Source organism: Ostrinia nubilalis, chromosome 10 (genome assembly GCF_963855985.1).
Source record: "Ostrinia nubilalis chromosome 10, ilOstNubi1.1, whole genome shotgun sequence".
NCBI classification, from domain to species: Eukaryota; Metazoa; Arthropoda; class Insecta; order Lepidoptera; family Crambidae; genus Ostrinia; species Ostrinia nubilalis.
In genome coordinates, this window is record NC_087097.1 from 6,908,551 (window position 1) to 6,929,657 (window position 21,107).

The 21,107-nt window shown below is 41.3% G+C and overlaps 4 protein-coding genes across 4 annotated transcripts; 2 read left to right on the top strand and 2 right to left on the bottom strand.

The window, feature by feature from the left end:
* Nucleotides 1-597: 597 nt before the first annotated feature.
* On the top strand, nt 598-5,631 carry LOC135075764 (ESF1 homolog). Its single transcript, XM_063970245.1, has 8 exons — nt 598-1,151; nt 3,147-3,267; nt 3,535-3,637; nt 3,799-3,913; nt 4,021-4,211; nt 4,321-4,522; nt 4,626-4,826; nt 4,940-5,631. The coding sequence occupies exons 1-8, from the start codon at nt 707-709 to the stop codon at nt 5,611-5,613; spliced, it is 2,052 nt and encodes a 683-aa protein (XP_063826315.1). The 5' UTR covers nt 598-706; the 3' UTR covers nt 5,614-5,631.
* A 372-nt stretch (nt 5,632-6,003) lies between these two features.
* On the bottom strand, nt 6,004-16,905 carry LOC135075767 (DNA (cytosine-5)-methyltransferase PliMCI-like). Its single transcript, XM_063970248.1, has 9 exons — nt 16,624-16,905; nt 16,268-16,376; nt 15,618-16,011; nt 15,262-15,475; nt 12,708-15,030; nt 11,180-11,857; nt 10,747-10,927; nt 6,934-7,115; nt 6,004-6,169 (listed from the first exon to the last, which is right to left on the bottom strand). The coding sequence occupies exons 1-9, from the start codon at nt 16,746-16,748 to the stop codon at nt 6,086-6,088; spliced, it is 4,290 nt and encodes a 1,429-aa protein (XP_063826318.1). The 5' UTR covers nt 16,749-16,905; the 3' UTR covers nt 6,004-6,085.
* Nucleotides 16,906-17,150: 245 nt separating this feature from the next.
* Nucleotides 17,151-18,975, top strand: LOC135075765 (serine--tRNA ligase, mitochondrial). The gene is made up of 4 exons (XM_063970246.1): nt 17,151-17,890; nt 18,074-18,261; nt 18,353-18,520; nt 18,653-18,975. The coding sequence occupies exons 1-4, from the start codon at nt 17,300-17,302 to the stop codon at nt 18,966-18,968; spliced, it is 1,263 nt and encodes a 420-aa protein (XP_063826316.1). The 5' UTR covers nt 17,151-17,299; the 3' UTR covers nt 18,969-18,975.
* Nucleotides 18,971-20,175, bottom strand: LOC135075766 (KRR1 small subunit processome component homolog). The gene has a single exon (XM_063970247.1). It carries the CDS (start codon nt 20,031-20,033, stop codon nt 18,987-18,989), a length of 1,047 nt encoding a protein of 348 aa, XP_063826317.1. The 5' UTR covers nt 20,034-20,175; the 3' UTR covers nt 18,971-18,986.
* Between the last annotated feature and the right edge of the window lie 932 nt (nt 20,176-21,107).

Consider the following 21,107-nt stretch of genomic DNA (forward strand, 5'->3'; position numbering starts at 1 on the left):
ATAAAGCCTAGTTTCTGAAGGCCGTATCTTTTCATTTGTAACAGCAGTGACATCTAGAGCGTTTTAGGGTAGTTAAAAAGTATTTGAATTTATCCACCGATGTCGCTGTTTGGAAGCAAGTTTCACTTCGATGACCATTGACCGTAGTAGTATGGAAGATTCCGCACCAGTGTTGCCAGAAGGTTACTTTTGAACTGCATTGGTTACTTTTAGGCATTATGCTTTTAGGTTACACTAATGAAAAGTTAGGTGATTTTTCAGAAATTGTAGAATTAACTTTTACAGGTTATTCAGTAAAAAATATTAATTGTGACAATTTAAAAATTATGCCATAAACTGCATTTAAACATGAATTTGATTTATTATTTGCTAAAAAAAATGAATGTTTTTCGATAATAAAAGGCAAATCCAGGAAACGTTTTTATACGACCGGTCACTTTTCGGGAATTTAGGTAAACGATTGATGATCAATTGTATTGTATATTTCGCACTTCGCAGTTTCGCTCCGCTTTTTACTTTTTATTGAAAAAGGTTACATTTTTTTACATTTCTGGTAATATCTGACAAGACCCGACTGGCAACACTGTTCCGCACCCTGCAGGGTACTCAGGGTGCGTGTGAATTTTAGAGGTTATGTCGATAGGTTACAAAGCGTAAACATAATAACTTTTAGCAATAATAAAATTGGTGTTTGAAATTAATAACTATGGCAGATATTTTAAAAGATAGTCGCTTTGCCAAATACCTCAAGGATCCTCGATATAGACAAATACCGAAACATGAAAGAAAAGTCAAAATTGATAAAAGGTTTCAATCCATGTTCAATGATGAAAAATTCAAAGTGAAATATACAGTGGATAAGCGTGGTAGACCAGTAAATGAAACGTCAACTGAAAATTTAAGAAAGTATTATGAATTAGAGTCTGGAGAGAGTTCTGATAACAGCTCGGATGAGGAGAGAGAAGACATCGAAAAAAAACACAGCGAAGATTCAGAAGTAAACCACGTACCTGGTCGATTTGTGCTTCGTCCTCAACCCGAAAGTGATGCAAAAAATGCACTCGAAAACGATAAATTAGTGAGGGGAAAACTCGACAAGAAGGTTAAAGAAAGATTATTAGATCTTGACATTGACTATGCTCGTGGTGAAGGTATGTGATACTCAAATTAAATTATACAGGGTGTCCCAAAAACAATGGATAACCCTGTAACCATCGATAGGCCTCGCCATGGTCTCCCTAACGTCCAATTTCGACCCTAGTAAAAATATCACCGTTTTCAAGATTTTTAAGTTTTTGTGCATTTTTAGAAAATTGCCACCTGCGATTACTTTTTCTCATGCCATTTCTACAAATGAGGATACTTTTCAATCTAGTTTTTTTCCTTATCACAAGGGATAGTTGGGCTATCAAAAGAAAAGATCAAAGTTCAACAAACTAGTTTGAAAATATGAAAATTTTAAGAAATTGCAGAAGAGAAGGAAAAATTAATTCATTGTCTTGCACTTTTGATCAGCCATCGTGTAAAAAAAATGTAGGAAGACCATCGTGCCCATTACCTTAAAAACTTTCTTGGTTAATTGAAATTCTGAAAAGGTATCACAAGCTTATGTATTCTGTATTATTTTTATCTTATGGCTACTTGAATAGCAACTAGTATGAAAACTGCAAAAATGAGTTTTTCTCGTAATAGTTAAACTAGGACTGCATAGTGGCATTAAATACAAATGGATAACTTTTAGCGTAGGAATTTTAATAAAGCAACATTTTATCATCATCATCATCATCATTTCAGTCATAGGACGTCCACTGCTGAACATAGGCCTGTACCCCAATGATTTTCATAATGACCGCTTGGTAGCGGCCTGCATCCAGCACCTTCCTGCTTACCTTTATGAGGTCGTCGGTCCACTTTGTAGGTGGACGTCCTACGATGCGCTTTCCGGTACGTAGCCTCCACTTGAACCCTGTTGCCCCATTGGCCGTCCGTTCTGCGTTTTTGTGATTACTTAATTTTTGTTTTAAACCTTATAAATGTGCCTATAGACAGATACCCGTGATAATACACGGCTCGGAAACGTGGATTTTTTGGACAGCGTGCTATGGAAGGGGCTATGCTCGGGTTTCTTCACGAAACCGTATCAGAAATTAGGAGATCCGTAAACGAACTAAAGTCGCTGACATAGCTCGACGGATCAGCAAGCTGAAGTGGCAAAGGGCAAGGCACGGTAGTTCGCAGAACTGAGGCAGCAGGGTTCAAGTGGAGGCTACGTACCGGAGAGCGCATCGTAGGACGTCCACCTACAAAGTGGACCGACGACCTCATAGAGATAAGCAGGAAGGTGCTGTATGCAGGCCGCTACCAAGCGGTCATTATGAAAATCATTAGGGTACAGGCCCATGTTCAGCAGTGGACGTCCTACGGCTGAAATAATGATGATGATGATGATAAAATGTTGCTTTATTTAAATTCCTACGCTAAAATTATCCATTTGTATTTAATGCCACTATGCAGTCCTAGTTTAACTATTACGAGAAAAACTCATTTTTGCAGTTTTCATACTAGTTGCTATTCAAGTAGCCATAAGAGAAAAATAATACAGGATACATACGCTTGTGATACCTTTTTAGAATCTCAATTAACCAAGGAAGTTTTTAAGGTAATGGGCACGATGGTCTTCCTACATTTTTTTTACACGATGGCTGATCAAAAGTGCAAGACAATGAATTAATTTTTCCTTCTCTTCTGCAATTTCTTAAAATTTTCATATTTTCAAACTAGTTTGTTGAACTTTGATCTTTTCTTTTGATAGCCCAACTATCCCTTGTGATAAGGAAAAAAACTAGATTGAAAAGTATCCTCATTTGTAGAAATGGCATGAAAAAAAGTAATCGCAGGTGGCAATTTTCTAAAAATGCACATAAACTTAAAAATCTTGAAAACGGTGATATTTTTACTGGGGTCAAAAATGGACGTTAGGGAGATCATGGCGAGGCCTATCGATGGTTACAGGGTTATCCATTGTTTTTGGGACACCCTGTATATCTATACTGTAAAATTTTCCACAAACCTGTGGAAAACCTTGGGGGAGGCCTTTGTCCAGCAGTGGACGTCATTTGGCTAAAACGACGACTGTAAAATTGCAGGAGTTCTCATGACTGATAGCTCTTCGGATGAGGAGAGCAGTGAAGAAGAAGAAAGTGAGTTTGAACATGAATGGGGAGAGTTAGATGCAGATGCTGAAACTACTGATGAATCAACCAAAAGGTAACAGATTTGCCATTGTTAAAATTTCAAGACATCATCTAATAAAAATTGTATTAAGGGCTGTAGATAATTATGTTTTACTGTAAACAATATTCAATATAGTTTTGCAGTTTTTAGTTTAGTTAAAAAAACTTCTATAGGTCTTATTCGTTCCATAAACAAAACAGTAACTTCCATCCTGCCTGATCATTCAAATAAACTGAGATAATAAGTTGTGATTGAATGATTACATGTTTGCATGTAGGTAACATACATATTTAATTTCAGAATAGCAATATGCAATATGGATTGGGACAACATCAAGGCATCAGACTTGATGGTCTTACTTAACTCGTTCCTGCCACCTGGAGGTATCATCCATAGTATTTCTGTAAGTTTACTATGTTTAAAAATGTTTTCCATTTTAATTATTGTTTGTATATTTATATTTTTATCATGTATTGATGTAAGTATTGTTAGCACAACTTTGAATTACAACATAGTAAGCCAAAGTCGATTATAATAACAATAAGTATTCTTTGGAAATTTTAGATCTATCCGTCAGAATATGGCTTAAAAAGAATGCAAGAGGAGGAGGTGCGTGGACCCATAGAACTCACTGAAGAAAAAAATGAAGACTCCTCTGATGATGGAGGGAATGAAGAAGGTATAAAAACCACATGGTTTTTATTTATATAAATAAATGCAGAATGGCTTTTAATAAAAATGAGTTTTATAAAAATGTTATATCATAATCTTTTCATCCACTTCTAGGATCAACCTACCATATGGAAAAATTGCGACGTTACCAGTTAAACAGGCTAAAGTATTTCTATGCTGTAGTCGTCTGTGACAAGATATCTACAGCTGATAAATTATACAGTGAGTGTGATGGGATGGAATATGAAAGCAGTGCCACTCGACTCGACATGAGATTTATTCCTGATGATGTTACCTTTGATCAGGTACAGTGCAATAGATTGTACTTATTTATGGAATAAAACAAGTGATATGTGTGTTTTCAATCTACAAACTCATTTTTAATTAAAATAAAATATACGAATTTGTTCACAGGAGCCACGTGAAGTGTGTACAAAGATGCCAGATTTGACAAAATACAAACCACGACTTTTCACAACGACAGCACTTCAGCAAGCGAAAGTGGAACTCACATGGGACGCGACTAATCCCAACCGCGCCGAAGCGATTCGGAGCGCAATCGATGGCAAGATTGATGACCTCGACCTAAAAGAATACCTCGCGTCCAGTAGTGAAGGTAAGCTACTCTGTTGTACATCAAATTATACAGAATAGTGTGATGAGTTGTTGTACAACAGAAATACCTAATTTTGAGTTTATACCTATTTTTTATTTAACAGATGAAGCTGTTGATGAAGAAATTGTTGATGCTCAATCTGATCCAGAAGATGATGATCCTATAAATAAGTACAAGGCATTACTTGAAGATATTGAGAAAAAAGAAGAAAATAAGAAAAACAAAGACATGGAAATGGAAATAACATGGGGCTTGGGAATCAAAGACAAGGCGGAAGAATTAGTCAAGAAGAAACTTAACGAAGGTGAGTTAAATATTATCTGGATGGAAGTTATACAAAAGAAAGTATAGTAAAGGTTTTCTTGGGTCGATATCGAAGTGATACTTTAATTACAATAATTTTATTTTACATTTCAGAAAAAGACTTGACACCCTTTGAAAAAATGTTGAAAAAACGCAAAGAAAAGAAGAAACTGAAGAAATTAAAACATAAACAAAATGAGAATGATGATGATCTATCAGACAAAGGTTCTGAAGCATCTGATGATATACCTTCAGACATAGATATGAATGATCCATACTTTGCTGAGGAATTTAATAAACCAGAATTTAAAAATAACAAATCTAAAAAAGATAAAAAGAAGCAAGTTGATAGTGACATAGATGATAAAGATGATGAAGATGAGAAACAAAAAGCAGAATTAGAGTTACTTTTAGATGACGAGGATGGAAAAGCACACTTCAGTCTTAAAAAGATTCAAGAAAATGAGAACACCAAAAAATCAAAAAGGAAAAAGAAACTGAAACAAAAAATGCTTGAACAGAAACAAGCTTTGCCAGACTTTGAAATCAATTTGGAAGACAAACGATTCTCTGCATTGTACGATTCACATCTATTTAATATAGATCCTACTAATCCCAATTTCAAGAAAACTAAGAACATAGAAAAACTGATCCAAGAGAAACTTAAGCGAAGGCCTGCTGATACTCCTGTAGAGCAACCACAACCGAAAAAATCGAAAGAAGCTGCTGAGCTAAGCCTTTTAGTGAAAAATATTAAGAGGAAAACCAAAGGGGTTTTAAATAAATAAACTACAAATCCAAAAAAATGTTTGATTTTTTTAACTAACCAATTGGTTAACCATCGAATTGAGTACAATTTACATACTCATCAGCTGACGAATTTTTTGTTGTAGTTTTAATCTTACTAGTAGGGTCCCATTTTTGTCTTTGGGCACGGAAACCTAATAAATAATTTTATAATTTAACTGGCGTCGACCTTGAACGCCTATCCAAGTCTGATCAATAGCCTCTAACACCTAGGTGATTAGTGTATAAAACCAAAAAATATGTGATGCATATAAAGAGAGTTGGTAAACTAGCAAGTTTTTCATGATTGGTTGTTTGAATTCTGTATCACTAGAACCCATGTTGTGACCATTGGTAAATACCCCTCAAAGATTCAGCATAATAAAATACTGTTTAGTAATCAATATTAGTATATTTTGTCAGAAAGGCACAATGATTTTATTTGATTACAATACATGATTGATGTCAATAAAGTTAAGAAGAAATACTTGCAGCCAGTGCTTTCTTTATTTCTCTACCCAACGCCGCACCTAGTGGAGGCGGTACCGCATTTCCAATCTGAAAAAATATAAGATTCATTAAAAAATCATTATTTACATTATAGCATTTGGGGGGGCTTAACTCAGTTAGTGTCTGAAGTATGGGAGCGGATCGGGACTTCGGGAGGGTGTTTTGTAATGTCAAACGTCAGCGAGACTTGAGATCCACAGATAATGCTATCACGTCATAATAATACGTCATAAAATAAGTTACAAATACATATCACACCTCTGAATAGTCACATACATTATGTCCAATTTGTTTTTTGCGGTTTTTTAGAAAATATCAAAAATGTTACAAAACAAAATATGAGACTATTTAGAGGTGTGATTTATTTATAGGTGATCTAAGTGGAATAGACCGAAAAATTACCCTAGATACGCAAATGCTTTCTGACGATCTGGTGAAGGTCGCGGGAGGTGCCTGGATGCGAGCATCGCAAGACCGGTCTTTGTGGAAATCCTTGGTCTTAGTCCAGCAGTGGACGACTTTCGGCTGAAATGAACCAACGAACGCAAATGCTGTACCTCTAGCATGAACAACGTTCGTCTTCGAAGTTTGCATATTCGACAAAATTCGATTCTCAACCTTCGAATTAAATGATAACGTGACAATTTTGATTATAAAAATAAGTTTCGTGCAACCATTTGTCATACTAAGTTTACTTTACGATACGTTCACAAATGCGCTTGTAGTTTTCGTACTAAATCTTTTGATGGCGATTCGAATACGCAAACGATTCGAACTCGAAAGTTTTTCGTGGTAGCCGTACTGGCTCGTACCTGCCGGTGCTTGTCCTGCAGCGAGCCGGCGAACACGTAGGCGTCGCGGAAGCCCTGCGAGCGCGCGCACTCGCGCACCGACACCACGCGCGCCTGCTCCGGGTGGAGCACGCGGCCCTGCTTGCCCATCGGCTCGGGGTCCGTCACCGTCGTGCTGAAGTACCCGTCCCACGATATGCGCCCTGAAACACGCCGTTTGAAGATTTTTTTTTAAAGAATATTAAATATTTGTGGCCGCCCGCGACTTCGTATGGACCCCGTTTTACCCCCTTTTTGAGTTTTTTTAGGGTCTTCCCAGAAATTATTCGAACTTATATCGCCGTAAAAACCATTCTTGGGTTTCAATGAACACGTACACACGGCCACACTGATGACTATCCATGTCCGTTTTTGCTCTCGCTCTCATCAAATGGTGATTCTTTGCGATAGAACGAGACGACATGACAGGCGTTGGATAGTTTGTGGTTTATACTGTTGCCGATGGTACGTCACTCACTTCACGCTCGTGAATCCCGTGTTTTGTTTCCGAAGAGATGGCGAGATGAACAGGGGGCTTAGTGTGAGTTTACAATTTTACATCAAACGTCTTCACTAGCGACTGCGTAAAAAATTACATTGAATGTATGACGGATTGTACAGCGACCCTACCGGATACTTTCAAGAACTAAAATCTTCATAGATTTTTTGACGCGCTCGCTAGTGACGACGTTTGATGTAAACTCACACTAAGCCTTTAGGCTCGAGATGGTGACATTTGAAAGTTCGATGCTTGAGTTCGATGAACTGTACGAGTATACTGGATGGCGGGACGTATCACGTTCACGTACCGTAGAGGCCGGCCCAGTTGTTGTGGCGGTTGCCGGTGTGCCGGTGTGCGGCAGGCACCAGGGAATGAGCGTGTTCTCCTGCTTGTCGCCGGGCGCGATCAATAAATAAAACAAACACGTACCGTAGAGGCCGGCCCAGTTGTTGTGGCGGTTGCCGGTGTGCGGCAGGCACCAGGGAATGAGCGTGTTCTCCTGCTTGTCGCCGGGCGCGATCAATAAATAAAACAAACACGTACCGTAGAGGCCGGCCCAGTTATTGTGGCGGTTGCCGGTGTGCGGCAGGCACCAGGGAATGAGCGTGTTCTCCTGCTTGTCGCCGGGCGCGATCAATAAATAAAACAAACACGTACCGTAGAGGCCGGCCCAGTTATTGTGGCGGTTGCCGGTGTGCGGCAGGCACCAGGGAATGAGCGTGTTCTCCTGCTTGTCGCCGGGCGCGATCAATAAATAAAACAAACACGTACCGTAGAGGCCGGCCCAGTTATTGTGGCGGTTGCCGGTGTGCGGCAGGCACCAGGGAATGAGCGTGTTCTCCTGCTTGTCGCCGGGCGCGATCAATAAATAAAACAAACACGTACCGTAGAGGCCGGCCCAGTTATTGTGGCGGTTGCCGGTGTGCGGCAGGCACCAGGGAATGAGCGTGTTCTCCTGCTTGTCGCCGGGCGCGATCAATAAATAAAACAAACACGTACCGTAGAGGCCGGCCCAGTTGTTGTGGCGGTTGCCGGTGTGCGGCAGGCACCAGGGGATGAGCGTGTTCTCCTGCTTGTCGCCGGGCGCGATCAATAAATAAAACATATACACGTACCGTAGAGGCCGGCCCAGTTGTTGTGGCGGTTGCCGGTGTGCGGCAGGCACCAGGGAATGAGCGTGTTCTCCTGCTTGTCGCCGGGCGCGATCAATAAATAAAACAAACACGTACCGTAGAGGCCGGCCCAGTTGTTGTGGCGGTTGCCGGTGTGCGGCAGGCACCAGGGGATGAGCGTGTTCTCCTGCTTGTCGCCGGGCGCGATCAATAAATAAAACATATACACGTACCGTAGAGGCCGGCCCAGTTGTTGTGGCGGTTGCCGGTGTGCGGCAGGCACCAGGGAATGAGCGTGTTCTCCTGCTTGTCGCCGGGCGCGATCAATAAATAAAACATATACACGTACCGTAGAGGCCGGCCCAGTTGTTGTGGCGGTTGCCGGTGTGCGGCAGGCACCAGGGAATGAGCGTGTTCTCCTGCTTGTCGCCGGGCGCGATCAATAAATAAAACATATACACGTACCGTAGAGGCCGGCCCAGTTGTTGTGGCGGTTGCCGGTGTGCGGCAGGCACCAGGGGATGAGCGTGTTCTCCTGCTTGTCGCCGGGCGCGATCAATAAATAAAACATATACACGTACCGTAGAGGCCGGCCCAGTTGTTGTGGCGGTTGCCGGTGTGCGGCAGGCACCAGGGGATGAGCGTGTTCTCCTGCTTGTCGCCGGGCGCGATCAATAAATAAAACATATACACGTACCGTAGAGGCCGGCCCAGTTGTTGTGGCGGTTGCCGGTGTGCGGCAGGCACCAGGGAATGAGCGTGTTCTCCTGCTTGTCGCCGGGCGCGATCAATAAATAAAACAAACACGTACCGTAGAGGCCGGCCCAGTTGTTGTGGCGGTTGCCGGTGTGCGGCAGGCACCAGGGGATGAGCGTGTTCTCCTGCTTGTCGCCGGGCGCGATCAATAAATAAAACATATACACGTACCGTAGAGGCCGGCCCAGTTGTTGTGGCGGTTGCCGGTGTGCGGCAGGCACCAGGGAATGAGCGTGTTCTCCTGCTTGTCGCCGGGCGCGATCAATAAATAAAACAAACACGTACCGTAGAGGCCGGCCCAGTTGTTGTGGCGGTTGCCGGTGTGCGGCAGGCACCAGGGAATGAGCGTGTTCTCCTGCTTGTCGCCGGGCGCGATCAATAAATAAAACAAACACGTACCGTAGAGGCCGGCCCAGTTGTTGTGGCGGTTGCCGGTGTGCGGCAGGCACCAGGGGATGAGCGTGTTCTCCTGCTTGTCGCCGGGCGCGATCAATAAATAAAACAAACACGTACCGTAGAGGCCGGCCCAGTTGTTGTGGCGGTTGCCGGTGTGCGGCAGGCACCAGGGAATGAGCGTGTTCTCCTGCTTGTCGCCGGGCGCGATCAATAAATAAAACAAACACGTACCGTAGAGGCCGGCCCAGTTGTTGTGGCGGTTGCCGGTGTGCGGCAGGCACCAGGGGATGAGCGTGTTCTCCTGCTTGTCGCCGGGCGCGATCAATAAATAAAACAAACACGTACCGTAGAGGCCGGCCCAGTTGTTGTGGCGGTTGCCGGTGTGCGGCAGGCACCAGGGAATGAGCGTGTTCTCCTGCTTGTCGCCGGGCGCGATCAATAAATAAAACAAACACGTACCGTAGAGGCCGGCCCAGTTGTTGTGGCGGTTGCCGGTGTGCGGCAGGCACCAGGGAATGAGCGTGTTCTCCTGCTTGTCGCCGGGCGCGATCAATAAATAAAACAAACACGTACCGTAGAGGCCGGCCCAGTTGTTGTGGCGGTTGCCGGTGTGCGGCAGGCACCAGGGAATGAGCGTGTTCTCCTGCTTGTCGCCGGGCGCGATCAATAAATAAAACAAACACGTACCGTAGAGGCCGGCCCAGTTGTTGTGGCGGTTGCCGGTGTGCGGCAGGCACCAGGGAATGAGCGTGTTCTCCTGCTTGTCGCCGGGCGCGATCAATAAATAAAACAAACACGTACCGTAGAGGCCGGCCCAGTTGTTGTGGCGGTTGCCGGTGTGCGGCAGGCACCAGGGAATGAGCGTGTTCTCCTGCTTGTCGCCGGGCGCGATCAATAAATAAAACAAACACGTACCGTAGAGGCCGGCCCAGTTGTTGTGGCGGTTGCCGGTGTGCGGCAGGCACCAGGGAATGAGCGTGTTCTCCTGCTTGTCGCCGGGCGCGATCAATAAATAAAACAAACACGTACCGTAGAGGCCGGCCCAGTTGTTGTGGCGGTTGCCGGTGTGCGGCAGGCACCAGGGAATGAGCGTGTTCTCCTGCTTGTCGCCGGGCGAGCAGGTGCCGCCGGCGGCGCACGCGCACACGCCGCGTAAGCCGCCCGTCGACGACCGCCCGTTCTTCTTGTCTTCGTAACGGTACTGCAGCACCTGAAGCCAAAGAACTGTTTCAACGACTGTTTCATAACTTCACTACCCCTGAAATCATAATTCAAACTGACTAAATCTAAAAACAAACAGGATCCTGATTTGCATTTATTGATTTGCCGAGAGATTTAGAATTTGATAGTAGCTTTGCTTAGTTTGGGACTAGAGGCGCAGTTTAAAATGTCCAAGGATATATCCTGTTATTTATTTATTTATTGAGAGGAAATTAAATCATACCATTATTATTATTCTTACCTTGCATTTAGTTCCATCCGACAGGGTGACCGATAAGTTCGGAAGGTCCCTCCAATCGGATCCCGGGGTCGTCGGAATCCTCGAGATCCTGGCTTGAATCAACGGGGCCATGTTTTTGCAGATGTGGTCCCGCAATTTTGCCGTCTCATCTTTACTTCTCACCAAACGCTGGAAATGGCTCTCGGGCATGGACCCGTAATCTATCTCCACTTTGTTCGCTCCGTTGCAGATGCGAGGCAGGTCGCTCATCGCGTCCTGGACGGTGCAAGTCCGGCGCGGCGCTGACTCGTCCCAGTGGATGTTGGTGGCGAAGCGTTTCCCGTCGATGGTGGTGGTCAGCGAGCACGCGCGCCGGCTGAATACGTGAGTCGGCTCGGGATACAGCGGCAGCTTGTAGCCCGGCGCCGCCGCGAATATAATCAACCGCCTCCGGGTCTGCGGCACGCCGTAGTTTCCCGCCTGCAGGATGCCGAACGTGCACTGGTAGCCCATGTCGAGCAGCGCCCGCAGCGTCAGCTTCAGCACCATGCCCTTCTTGAACGCGACGAAGTTGCGCACGTTCTCCAGGATGAAGTACTTCGGGCGGTAGTAGTCGCAGTACGAGAGGTAGGACGCGACGAGCGAGTTCTTGAAGTTGGAGTACTCGCGCGAGTTGAAGCGGTTCATGCCGGAGAAGCCCTGGCAGTAAAGATGTGTCGTTATGGGTTTTTGAAATAACTAAACGCGACGGTTTTCGAATCACGAATAACGTTTTCAAAACTAGTTTTTTTTAAACGAAGTTATTTCCACAACTCTCAAGCAAGCGTGATAATTATAACGTTAGGTGTTTGGTTAGCTGCAAGACATTTAGGAACTTATGACTTTCAAAATAAGACTCAAATTCAATTGAATATCTAACGTACGACGAACATTATACCTATTTAATCCACACTTATGTTAACGTCCTATGGCTTTCTCACTCGCACACGCACTCGTTTCGTTGCGATCCTTATTAATTGGACACCATACATTACTCGCTTTACTCCTTTAGGTTACAAAAAATATGTTTAAGAATCGTCAATGTACGACGTTGTCCTCAAATCTGTCATAACGAAGCGGGAAACACGTTATTTTTTATGTCAACCAAACATCTACCTTATGTTGTTTGCTTAAGAGTGAATTCAGTTTAGCTTTAGAGCGTTGTGGAAACAATCGTGTTGAATAACGAAGAGATTCTAACGTTGTATGACGTTAAGAAAAAAACTAGTTTAGGCGTTTCTGGATAACGAGTGATCACTGGTCAGGCTGATCACTCGTTTAATAACCCGTGATAACGAATAACGTACTGGCTAACTACACGGGCTGGAAGACGTAGCGTGGGCAGGCCTCCTACTAGGTGGACCGACGATCTGGTAAAGGTCGCGGGAAGAGCCTGGATGCGGGCAGCGCAGGACCGTTCATTGTGGAAAACCTTGGGGGAGGCCGTTGTCCAGCAGTGGACGTCATTTGGCTGAAAAGAAAGAAAGAAACGAATATCGGCCATCGCTACCTGGCAGGGCGGGCCGCCGCACAGCAGCTCCACCTCGCCCTGCGCGGGCAGGCGCAGGCCGCGCGCGTGCGTGGCGCCGCCCAGCGCCTCGCGCAGCAGCGCGTTGCAGTCCTCGTTGAACACCACGCAGCCGCGGTTGTTGAGCGAGTACGCGTGCGCCGCCGCCTCCACGTTCTCGATCGCCCAGCGGCACTCGCCCACGCCGGCCTGGTGCAGCCCGTCCGACAGCCCGCCGCAGCCCGCGAACACGTCGAGAGTCCTCAGCGGCCGTATCCTCGCCTCCGAGGCTCGCGAGCTCGCCTCCGCCGGCTTGCTCGACTTGCCTTTCCCCTTCCCCTTGTCTTTCCCTTTTTCGGTCCGACCTACGCCCGTGGCGTGGTGAGGCACGCTCACGAACTGGCCGCTGGTCTTGTCGAACGCCATCCTGAAGTAGATCCTGTTCGGGTCTTTCTCCAACCAGTCGTGTAAGGATTCGTCGTTTGGAATGTTGCTCTCGTAATATATGCTGCACGGGCCGACCACGGCCGAGAACGGAACTTCTCGGATTTCGTCGGTCCAGTAAACGACGTTCAGGTCCTCGTGCTGGGGGAAGCGGCTGGTGGTGTTCTCCGGCCTGTACAGTACGTGAACTTTCAGATAGATGTCCTGGGGCACTATCAGAGGGCCGTCGCTGGCCGCCACGACGGCCGCGACGTATCCCACACAGAAAGGTTCACCGGTGTCTACGTTGGAACCGCGCAAATAATTATCGCTTTTTCTGTAATACTCCGGGTAGATGTTTTCGTCTACTTTATCGATTTTGGGAGCTCTTTGGTTTGTGTTGTTGGCCAAATTATTTTTAAGCAAGAATGTTCCAGGTTTCAGGAAAACGCCTGAGCCTTTTTTAAAATCATAGTCCTGCCATCTCACTACAGACCACTCGGTTCTATTTTCTTCAGGTACCGCATCCGATTTTTCAGCTAGTTTTCCAGAAACCCTTGGAATGTTCTTTGCGTCCTTTTTCGTTTTCCGTTCACATGATGGACAAAACCTGTGTTTCCTTAAATCGTTAGGACAAATAGGATCTGTAGGTATATCTTCAAAACGGGCTGTAAATCTTTCATAATATTTTTGGTAAAAATATGTTTTTCCATCATCTTCAAATGCTTCATCGACAACCTCTTTGCCTCCAAGTTTGAACCAATCGTTAGGCACCGATTTTCTTTCCACATAAGCTTTTCTTAATATTGAGGACAAAGGGGCGCCATGACAACACCTATCGCCTAAATACACCTCCCTGGGATCACTCACTTCTCCCAAAACTGTGTCAGAGGATCTAATAAAAACCTCGCCATGGAAATAACCTGATTTAGGATTTATTGTTTCTTGCCACATGTATACCACTCTAGTTACTAAGGCTGGTATATTGGGTTGTGAAGTTTCTACCATCACAAAGTCACCGATTTGAAGTTCAGATCCCTCAATTTCAACTTTTTCATAATAAATTTTTGTTGAATCTGCTTTAACTGGATCACCAATCCATTTTATCTTTCTATTATTAGCTCCTGTTAATTTCACCGGGACAACATCTTCGATTTTATCATGATGCTTCTTTTCTACCATACTTTGGAAGTCATCATCATCATCTAGTTCTGAATCTTCAGCTTGTTCTACTGCCATATTGGGACACAGTCGGCGGACACAGGCCTTTTTTGTTCTTCCATGACCACCAAATTTAGCCATAGCTCGGCAAGCATTGCATTCACCACAGTCTGGTAACTGGCAGGCCTCACAAACTCCACATCTCTTCCTTCTCAGTGTGAGCTCATGATTAGTTTTGTCCAACTGGTTTGAAAAGAAACTTTCAAAAGTTTTTCTTACTAAGGGGGTAGTGGTTGCTTTAGTCCAAGCCTTTTTATCAACTTTTTTATAATCAATCTTGGCACGGACTTTACGTTTACCGAACTTAATGCCCATTAATTTAATCAATTCTCTTATGCACGGTAAAGTTATTAGAGGATCATCATCCTCATCTGCTTCTAAGCTGACTACCTGATCGCAAACAAATTGTGCATGTTTATGAAGCATTTCTTCACTCATTTTTTTATTATCAAGTTCAGGAATAGTCGCCTCTCGAATCACTTCAAGTAAATCTTCATATGATGGCTGAAGATAATGGTATTCTTCTAAATATTCAACAACCACTTTACTTAACCAGATCTTTTCATATAAATTATTCATTAGTGGAGTATAAGCTTCACTAGGTTTCATCAAATTGTACTCTCCAAATTCAGTAGACAATGTTATACAATTTTTGTTACCTCCATCAAAGCCATGAATGAACCTGAAAAATGGTGACAAGGAAATTTCAATATTTTACTGTAAAGTGAAAAAATAAATTGTATAAGAGGTCAAACCAAAACCCTGGAAAGATTAATGGGATATAATATTTAATATCAAGTGAGTTAAAGTGGTCAAATACCTCCTTACACTGGCGTTTTTTTAAAGACTAGTGTACGCTTAATAATAGTGCTATAAAAAGGTAAGTTTACATCTTTTACATCTTCTTACATACCATTCAATAATGGGACCAACATCCTTGACAGGTATCGATTCCTCATCTATATCAGGGGAATCTGAGCAAATTGATTTTAGATACCCAGACATGTATATCCGTACATCATTTTCAACTAGCCCTCCATCGATGGGGCACAAATGCCCTTGCTCATCAAATATTGAGAATCCTGTTATGTTTGTTTGTGGTCTCTCCATGATATCCCCTTCATCCCCTATATAAACAAAGAAGAAAGATTAGAGTGTAAGCATGTTTTACAATATAGCTTTATCAGTTAATTTGCAGATTTATTATTCATAGATTATTTGAACTAAAATAATTATTCCTCCTTATTAATAAAAACTGATTAAACTTGCCTGATGCCAGAACCAACTTTTCATTGGTCAAAGCTATAAACTCTTCCACTGCATCTTGAGGGTGCCCTTGATAGTAAATAATGTCTGAATTATTGAGAAATTGTCCACATATAGTACATTTCTCAGTGTCCAAAACTTCATTATTATTTTTAGTATTATCATTATGAAAATCAGTATCATTTTGCTTGATTTCATCAGTTATAACCACATCTGGGGCATCATCATTTGTCTTGCTTTTGTCTAAACTTTCTACTTCAGCGCTATTATCTTCTTGTGTTTTTAAAGAGTCAGGCTCTTTTTCTAATACTATGTTTATATCTTGCCCATCGAGGCTGCTGTTACAATTTGTTGGACCATTATTTTGATTACTGTTGTCATCAATTTTTTTCTTTTTCTGTAATAAAATGTTAACAATAAGAGTAGTAGGTACTTGAAGCAATTTTAATATTGTGTTTTTGATTGATATTAAAATTATAATACTATTGACTGCCTCAATGAGAGTGGAAAGCCTTTGTCTAGAAGTGGAGGTCTTTAAGTTAAAAAGGAAAAAATGTCTTAAAATCCTAATTAATTTGTGTTACCTTTTACTCATACTTAGTGGCTTATGCTGAACAACAACACAATAAACATTAGAACAAAATCATACTCACACTAAGCACTTCTTCACTTTCTTGTGGACTTCTACTTCTTTTTATTGGGAACATATCAGAAATACACTTTTGATTTCCTTTTCGAGTGAGATTTCTCCTGGGTCTAGATCTGGTTAAGTAATAATAAAACAAACAAAAAATTTAATTATCATCATACAGTGAGAGAAGTGTGAAAACACTATGTTCTGCGAAATAGAAACTCAAACTTCTTTCTTCTAATCTTAACATGTAGTATTTGAAAAAACTTTTCCCCTGAACGTGTGAGAACGGGATATTGAGACGATTACATCTCTGATGAGTCGATTTTTATCATACATAATAAACAAAATTAATAGTTTCTAATGGTGTTAACTTACTTGGGTGATGGTGTCAAAGGGCTTTGGATTACATGTCCTTTTTCATCACAATCGTTTTGGGGAGACTGAGACTGCCTTTCATCAGTTTTCACACCCATGTCTTGAGATTGAACAGTAACCGGCATAGTATTACAGCCCACAATTGCCACAAATATTATTCATCAAAACTATTACAAAAACAGATTATTTATACAGTATTTCTTACTGCCGAAATCATTTTTATCACTAACTAAACCTAATTCGTAAATAAATTTTCACTCATAGAGAAAAATTAATTAATGGCGCGAAATTGTCGCAGACAGATGACAAGTATGACAACCAATGACAACTCACAGGTATAAGCTTTTTTTTCTATTCATGTTACGGCTTCGCGTGATTTGTGTGCATTTTTATCTTTAGCTTCATGCCTTTACCTTATCTACCTCGTCGTGGCTGACGCACAAGCCGTGCATGCCATCAAAGAAAAAAAAAAGCAAGTGTCGAGCTGAGTGAGTGACAGAGCAAGTGACAGATTTGAGGCAAAAAAATATTGTAAAAGTTTGGAACCACTGAATTTGCAATTTTAAATAATATATAGTGTTTTCTGTATTACAAGAATTCGAAGAACGATTTCGTCGTTTCAGAAGACGAAGCTTATTCAGTTTTCTTCCTCCATTCTGTCAGAAATCATTAAATTATGTTAATGACAAGATTTCTGTGGAAACGAAGTTATTTTAGATTGTGTTCATCAGCAACATTTCCAGACATAGATACTGATTATTATTGTGATACCAAAAACGCATCAGAAATAAAACATAATATCCATATCAGAAAAGGAATAGGCGATATAGATCGAGTTTTGAATACATATAAGGTTCTAAAATCAACACCAGTTTGTGATGTGAATTATAATTCTATCAAAACAAATCTGTTACGAGAACTAAGTTATTTACCTAACAAAACTCATCCCACTGTGCGGGAATATGAACATGAGCCATTTCTTTTGCATGAAATAAATAAAAGAAAAGAGTTTGGGGAATATAAACCATTAGAATTTAGTGAAATAACACGACGCCTTAACTTGATGAGAACTGACAAACTGGGACACACATGTGGACACAAAAGCTATTATTTTTTAAATCAGTTGGCTGAGTTGGAGGAAGCTTTAATAAAATATACAGTGTCTTATTTAATTAAAAACAATTTTCAACTGGTTTCTGTGCCAGATATTTTACCCAGTAATATTTTGGAAAGTTGTGGTATGGCTATAAACAGTGATCGTACTCAGGTAATTTATTAATATTTTCAATCCAAAGTAAACTTTTTGAGTAAAGCCTTTTTAATGTTAATTTCTTATTTATAAGCACTATAAAATTGTATCAAAATAATCATATGATTCTAGATATTTAATGAATAGGTATGTAAAATTTTATATAAATATTTAAATGTTAAATATTGTTTAATTTTTCAGATATATTCTTTAGACCCACATCATCATGGTCCAGATTTATATTTGTCAGGCACGGCAGAGATGTCTTTAGCTGGGTTATTGATGAATTCAGTCCACACAAAGCAAAGCCTACCTTTAAAACTTGCAGCTGTCAGTAGGTGCTATAGAGCAGAAACTTCCAATATTATAGAAGAAAGAGGCATTTACAGGTAAAATGTTTTTTTTTTTTTTTTTTTTTTTATGTGATAGGAGGCAGAGTATAATATTGTTTTATTATTAATTAAAATATTTATGTTACAGGGTACATCAATTTACAAAAGTTGAAATGTTTGTTGTCACAACCCCTGAAGACTCTGATAATATGCTAGAATACATAAGAAAACAACAAGAGGAATTGTTTTCTGAGTTGGGGATTCACATGAGAGTGTTAGATATGCCACCGCATGAGTTAGGAGCACCTGCTTATAGGTTTGTTTAAAATTTTAATTTTTAATTAGGATAGATAAGTAAGTAGGTCATTGATCTATTTTTGTATTCAAAATTTTTTTTTATAGAAAATTAAATGATTAACTTGATATTTATATGTAATTGTTTTTACAGGAAATATGATATTGAGGCATGGATGCCTGGCAGGAATAATTATGGTGAAATATCAAGCTGTAGTAATTGTACAGATTATCAATCGAGGAGGCTCCATATAAAGTATGAAGAGAATAAAGTATTTAAATATGTCCACACATTAAATGGCACTGCTTGTGCTGTACCGAGAATGCTAATTTCCCTTGTAGAAACTCATCAAGATCCTAAAGGAAAAATTCTGATTCCTACTGTATTGCAACCTTTTATGAATCACACTACACATATAGGACGAAATACAAGTGTACCAGAATTGAAAATAATGAAAATTAAAAAGTAAACCAGTATTTATGAATTTTTATTCATTATTTACATTATTTTTCTTAAGTGATTTATGTTGTTTAGAGAACTTCTTCATTTTAGCTTTTAGTTGCTTAATGTCCACACCTTGATCAGTTTTCGGAGTATCAACTGGTTTCTCTTTAGGCGGTATAAATTCTTTTTGCCTTTGTTCTTGTTTTGCTCTTTTAGCAATGGCTTGTTTTTCTTCTTTTTCATGGCGCCGTTTAGCTTTCTTCTGATCATCCTTGAGGAAGTATTCACCGGTTGCCAATTCTTTGTCAATTTTACTTTCAGGTTGTGGAGGTGGGAATGGTGTGTAAGGCTTTTTGATAACTTTCTTCTTTGGTTGTTTTCGTGGAACATTTTTGCTTTTGAATTTGGGCAAAAACCTATCCCAACTTTCATTTTTTAAATTAGGATCTTTCATAAGTTCTCTCTTTATCATTAAGCTTTTTATGTTGTACATAGGGTGAATATTCTTCATTGTGTCTTCCACTATTCTCCTCACTTGCACTAGACCTTTATATGGGCCCACAGCTGAAACAGTGTTGCCTTGTACAAGTACATAGCATTCAGTCAATAATTCAATAGATTTCAATGTCACTCCATTCGGTCCAATTAAGCGTTGCCTTCTCTTCAAGAATGTTTCTTTTTTTCTTACAAAGGAATTAATTTTTATAATGTCACACCCAATCTCATCTTCGAGAACTCTTGCTGCTTGTTCAAATGGAACACTTCTGGACAGTAATTTCATTAGGTCTCTAGCCTTAATAATGATATAGGGGTCCCAAGTTTTTCGAGTCGTTTTCACTGTCAGACTGCCTTCAATAAGATCTAACTCGGCAACAATATAGTGCTCCTTCAAAACCTTCTGAACTAAAGGCCAACATTCCTTTAAATACTGTTCCCGATATTTAGGAAATAGTGTTGCAAATTTACTTTCTTCCAACAAGCCATGTGGATTATCTTCTGGAGTAAATTTGGGAATTTTCATTGACCAGGCGTTTTCTACCGGTCCGGGTTCGTGTTTTTCTTCATCACTATCGGGGTTTTCCATGTTCATTAAACACCTCAAAGCTTATGTAGCATAAAATTTGAGTACGTTGCTGTTTTAATAAAAATAAAACAATTTCTGTGCTCAAAATTGAATGAAAAATGAAAATTACCACGCGCACGCTCACTCACGATGTTTTGACAGTTGACTGACAGTGACAGGCTGACAGCTGACGTACAGACTGAATGACCACAGATATGGATTAGAGTAGATACAGCAAGTTGCTAGTCAAAGCGTGCCATTCCGATATGTCCAAATGGACATACATGGTCGAGTGATGTTCATGTAATCCGATTACAACAATCGGATACGATGATTTTACGAGGACAGTAGTACGAACACGGTAGAGAGAAGAAATTATTTACGGATTGAGAATTGTTATTAACAGCAACGAGTAACAAATATGTAATTAATTAGAATAAAGTAGCAGTAGAAGAATTATAAAACAAGTTAGATCAGTGATCGCGGAAGACAGAGTGCACTGTATAACGTCGAAATATACAAATCAAGAAGTTAGGTCAGTGATCGCAGTTTATACTATTACTAGTCTATGTATACGACGGCCGAGATTTTGTCGTTTAGAAATATCTTCAAAACTAGGTACCTGACTTAGCTTTATGAAAGAAAACGTATTGGCAAAACTACGCATTGTGCTTCCTCGCCTTGTCCGGGGGAATGGGTGAGAGAGCTATTGCTGATTTCATCGTTTTAACAGGTTTTTTCGTCTGGCAACACTGGTTTCCCGCCCTTTTTCCTGCAACATAGACTACAAACCGCGCGAATCATCCCCTCCACCAAGTGTGGGCGCCCATCATGGCGGCCGTCCATCGCTCATTGCGTTGCTGAACTTCGCAGGATTAACAAGGTTAAGAGGAAGTCCTGTCAGTTTATTCAGAAAAAATATTCAACATGGACGCCTCATCGTCTGGTGATGCTGAAAGGAGCCGGAAGAGGCGAAGAAGACGGAGGGCACCATCAACAAGTTCCTCTTCTTCAAGTAGCTCGATAGAACGGGCTAATTGGCGGCATTCTGCAAAAAGAGCTAAGTACCACAATTCCGATACTTTATTAGAAAATTTGTGT

What these genes read in the sequence shown, in the direction of transcription:
- LOC135075764 (XM_063970245.1), top strand. Translation starts at nt 707, where the DNA reads ATGGCAGATATTTTAAAAGATAGTCGCTTTGCCAAATACCTCAAGGAT. An exon ending in TGACTATGCTCGTGGTGAAG is followed by an intron (nt 1,152 to 3,146) that starts GTATGTGATACT and finishes GTAAAATTGCAG; the next exon opens with GAGTTCTCATGACTGATAGC. An exon ending in TGATGGAGGGAATGAAGAAG is followed by an intron (nt 3,914 to 4,020) that starts GTATAAAAACCA and finishes ATCCACTTCTAG; the next exon opens with GATCAACCTACCATATGGAA.
- LOC135075766 (XM_063970247.1), bottom strand. Translation starts at nt 20,033, where the DNA reads ATGAACATGGAAAACCCCGATAGTGATGAAGAAAAACACGAACCCGGA.
- LOC135075767 (XM_063970248.1), bottom strand. Translation starts at nt 16,748, where the DNA reads ATGCCGGTTACTGTTCAATCTCAAGACATGGGTGTGAAAACTGATGAA. An exon ending in GCGGCGGCCCGCCCTGCCAG is followed by an intron (nt 11,858 to 12,707) that starts GTAGCGATGGCC and finishes CTTTACTGCCAG; the next exon opens with GGCTTCTCCGGCATGAACCG. An exon ending in CAACTGGGCCGGCCTCTACG is followed by an intron (nt 7,116 to 10,746) that starts GTACGTGTTTGT and finishes GGCGTGTTTCAG; the next exon opens with GGCGCATATCGTGGGACGGG.
- LOC135075765 (XM_063970246.1), top strand. Translation starts at nt 17,300, where the DNA reads ATGTTAATGACAAGATTTCTGTGGAAACGAAGTTATTTTAGATTGTGT. An exon ending in TAAACAGTGATCGTACTCAG is followed by an intron (nt 17,891 to 18,073) that starts GTAATTTATTAA and finishes TTAATTTTTCAG; the next exon opens with ATATATTCTTTAGACCCACA. An exon ending in GAAGAAAGAGGCATTTACAG is followed by an intron (nt 18,262 to 18,352) that starts GTAAAATGTTTT and finishes TTTATGTTACAG; the next exon opens with GGTACATCAATTTACAAAAG.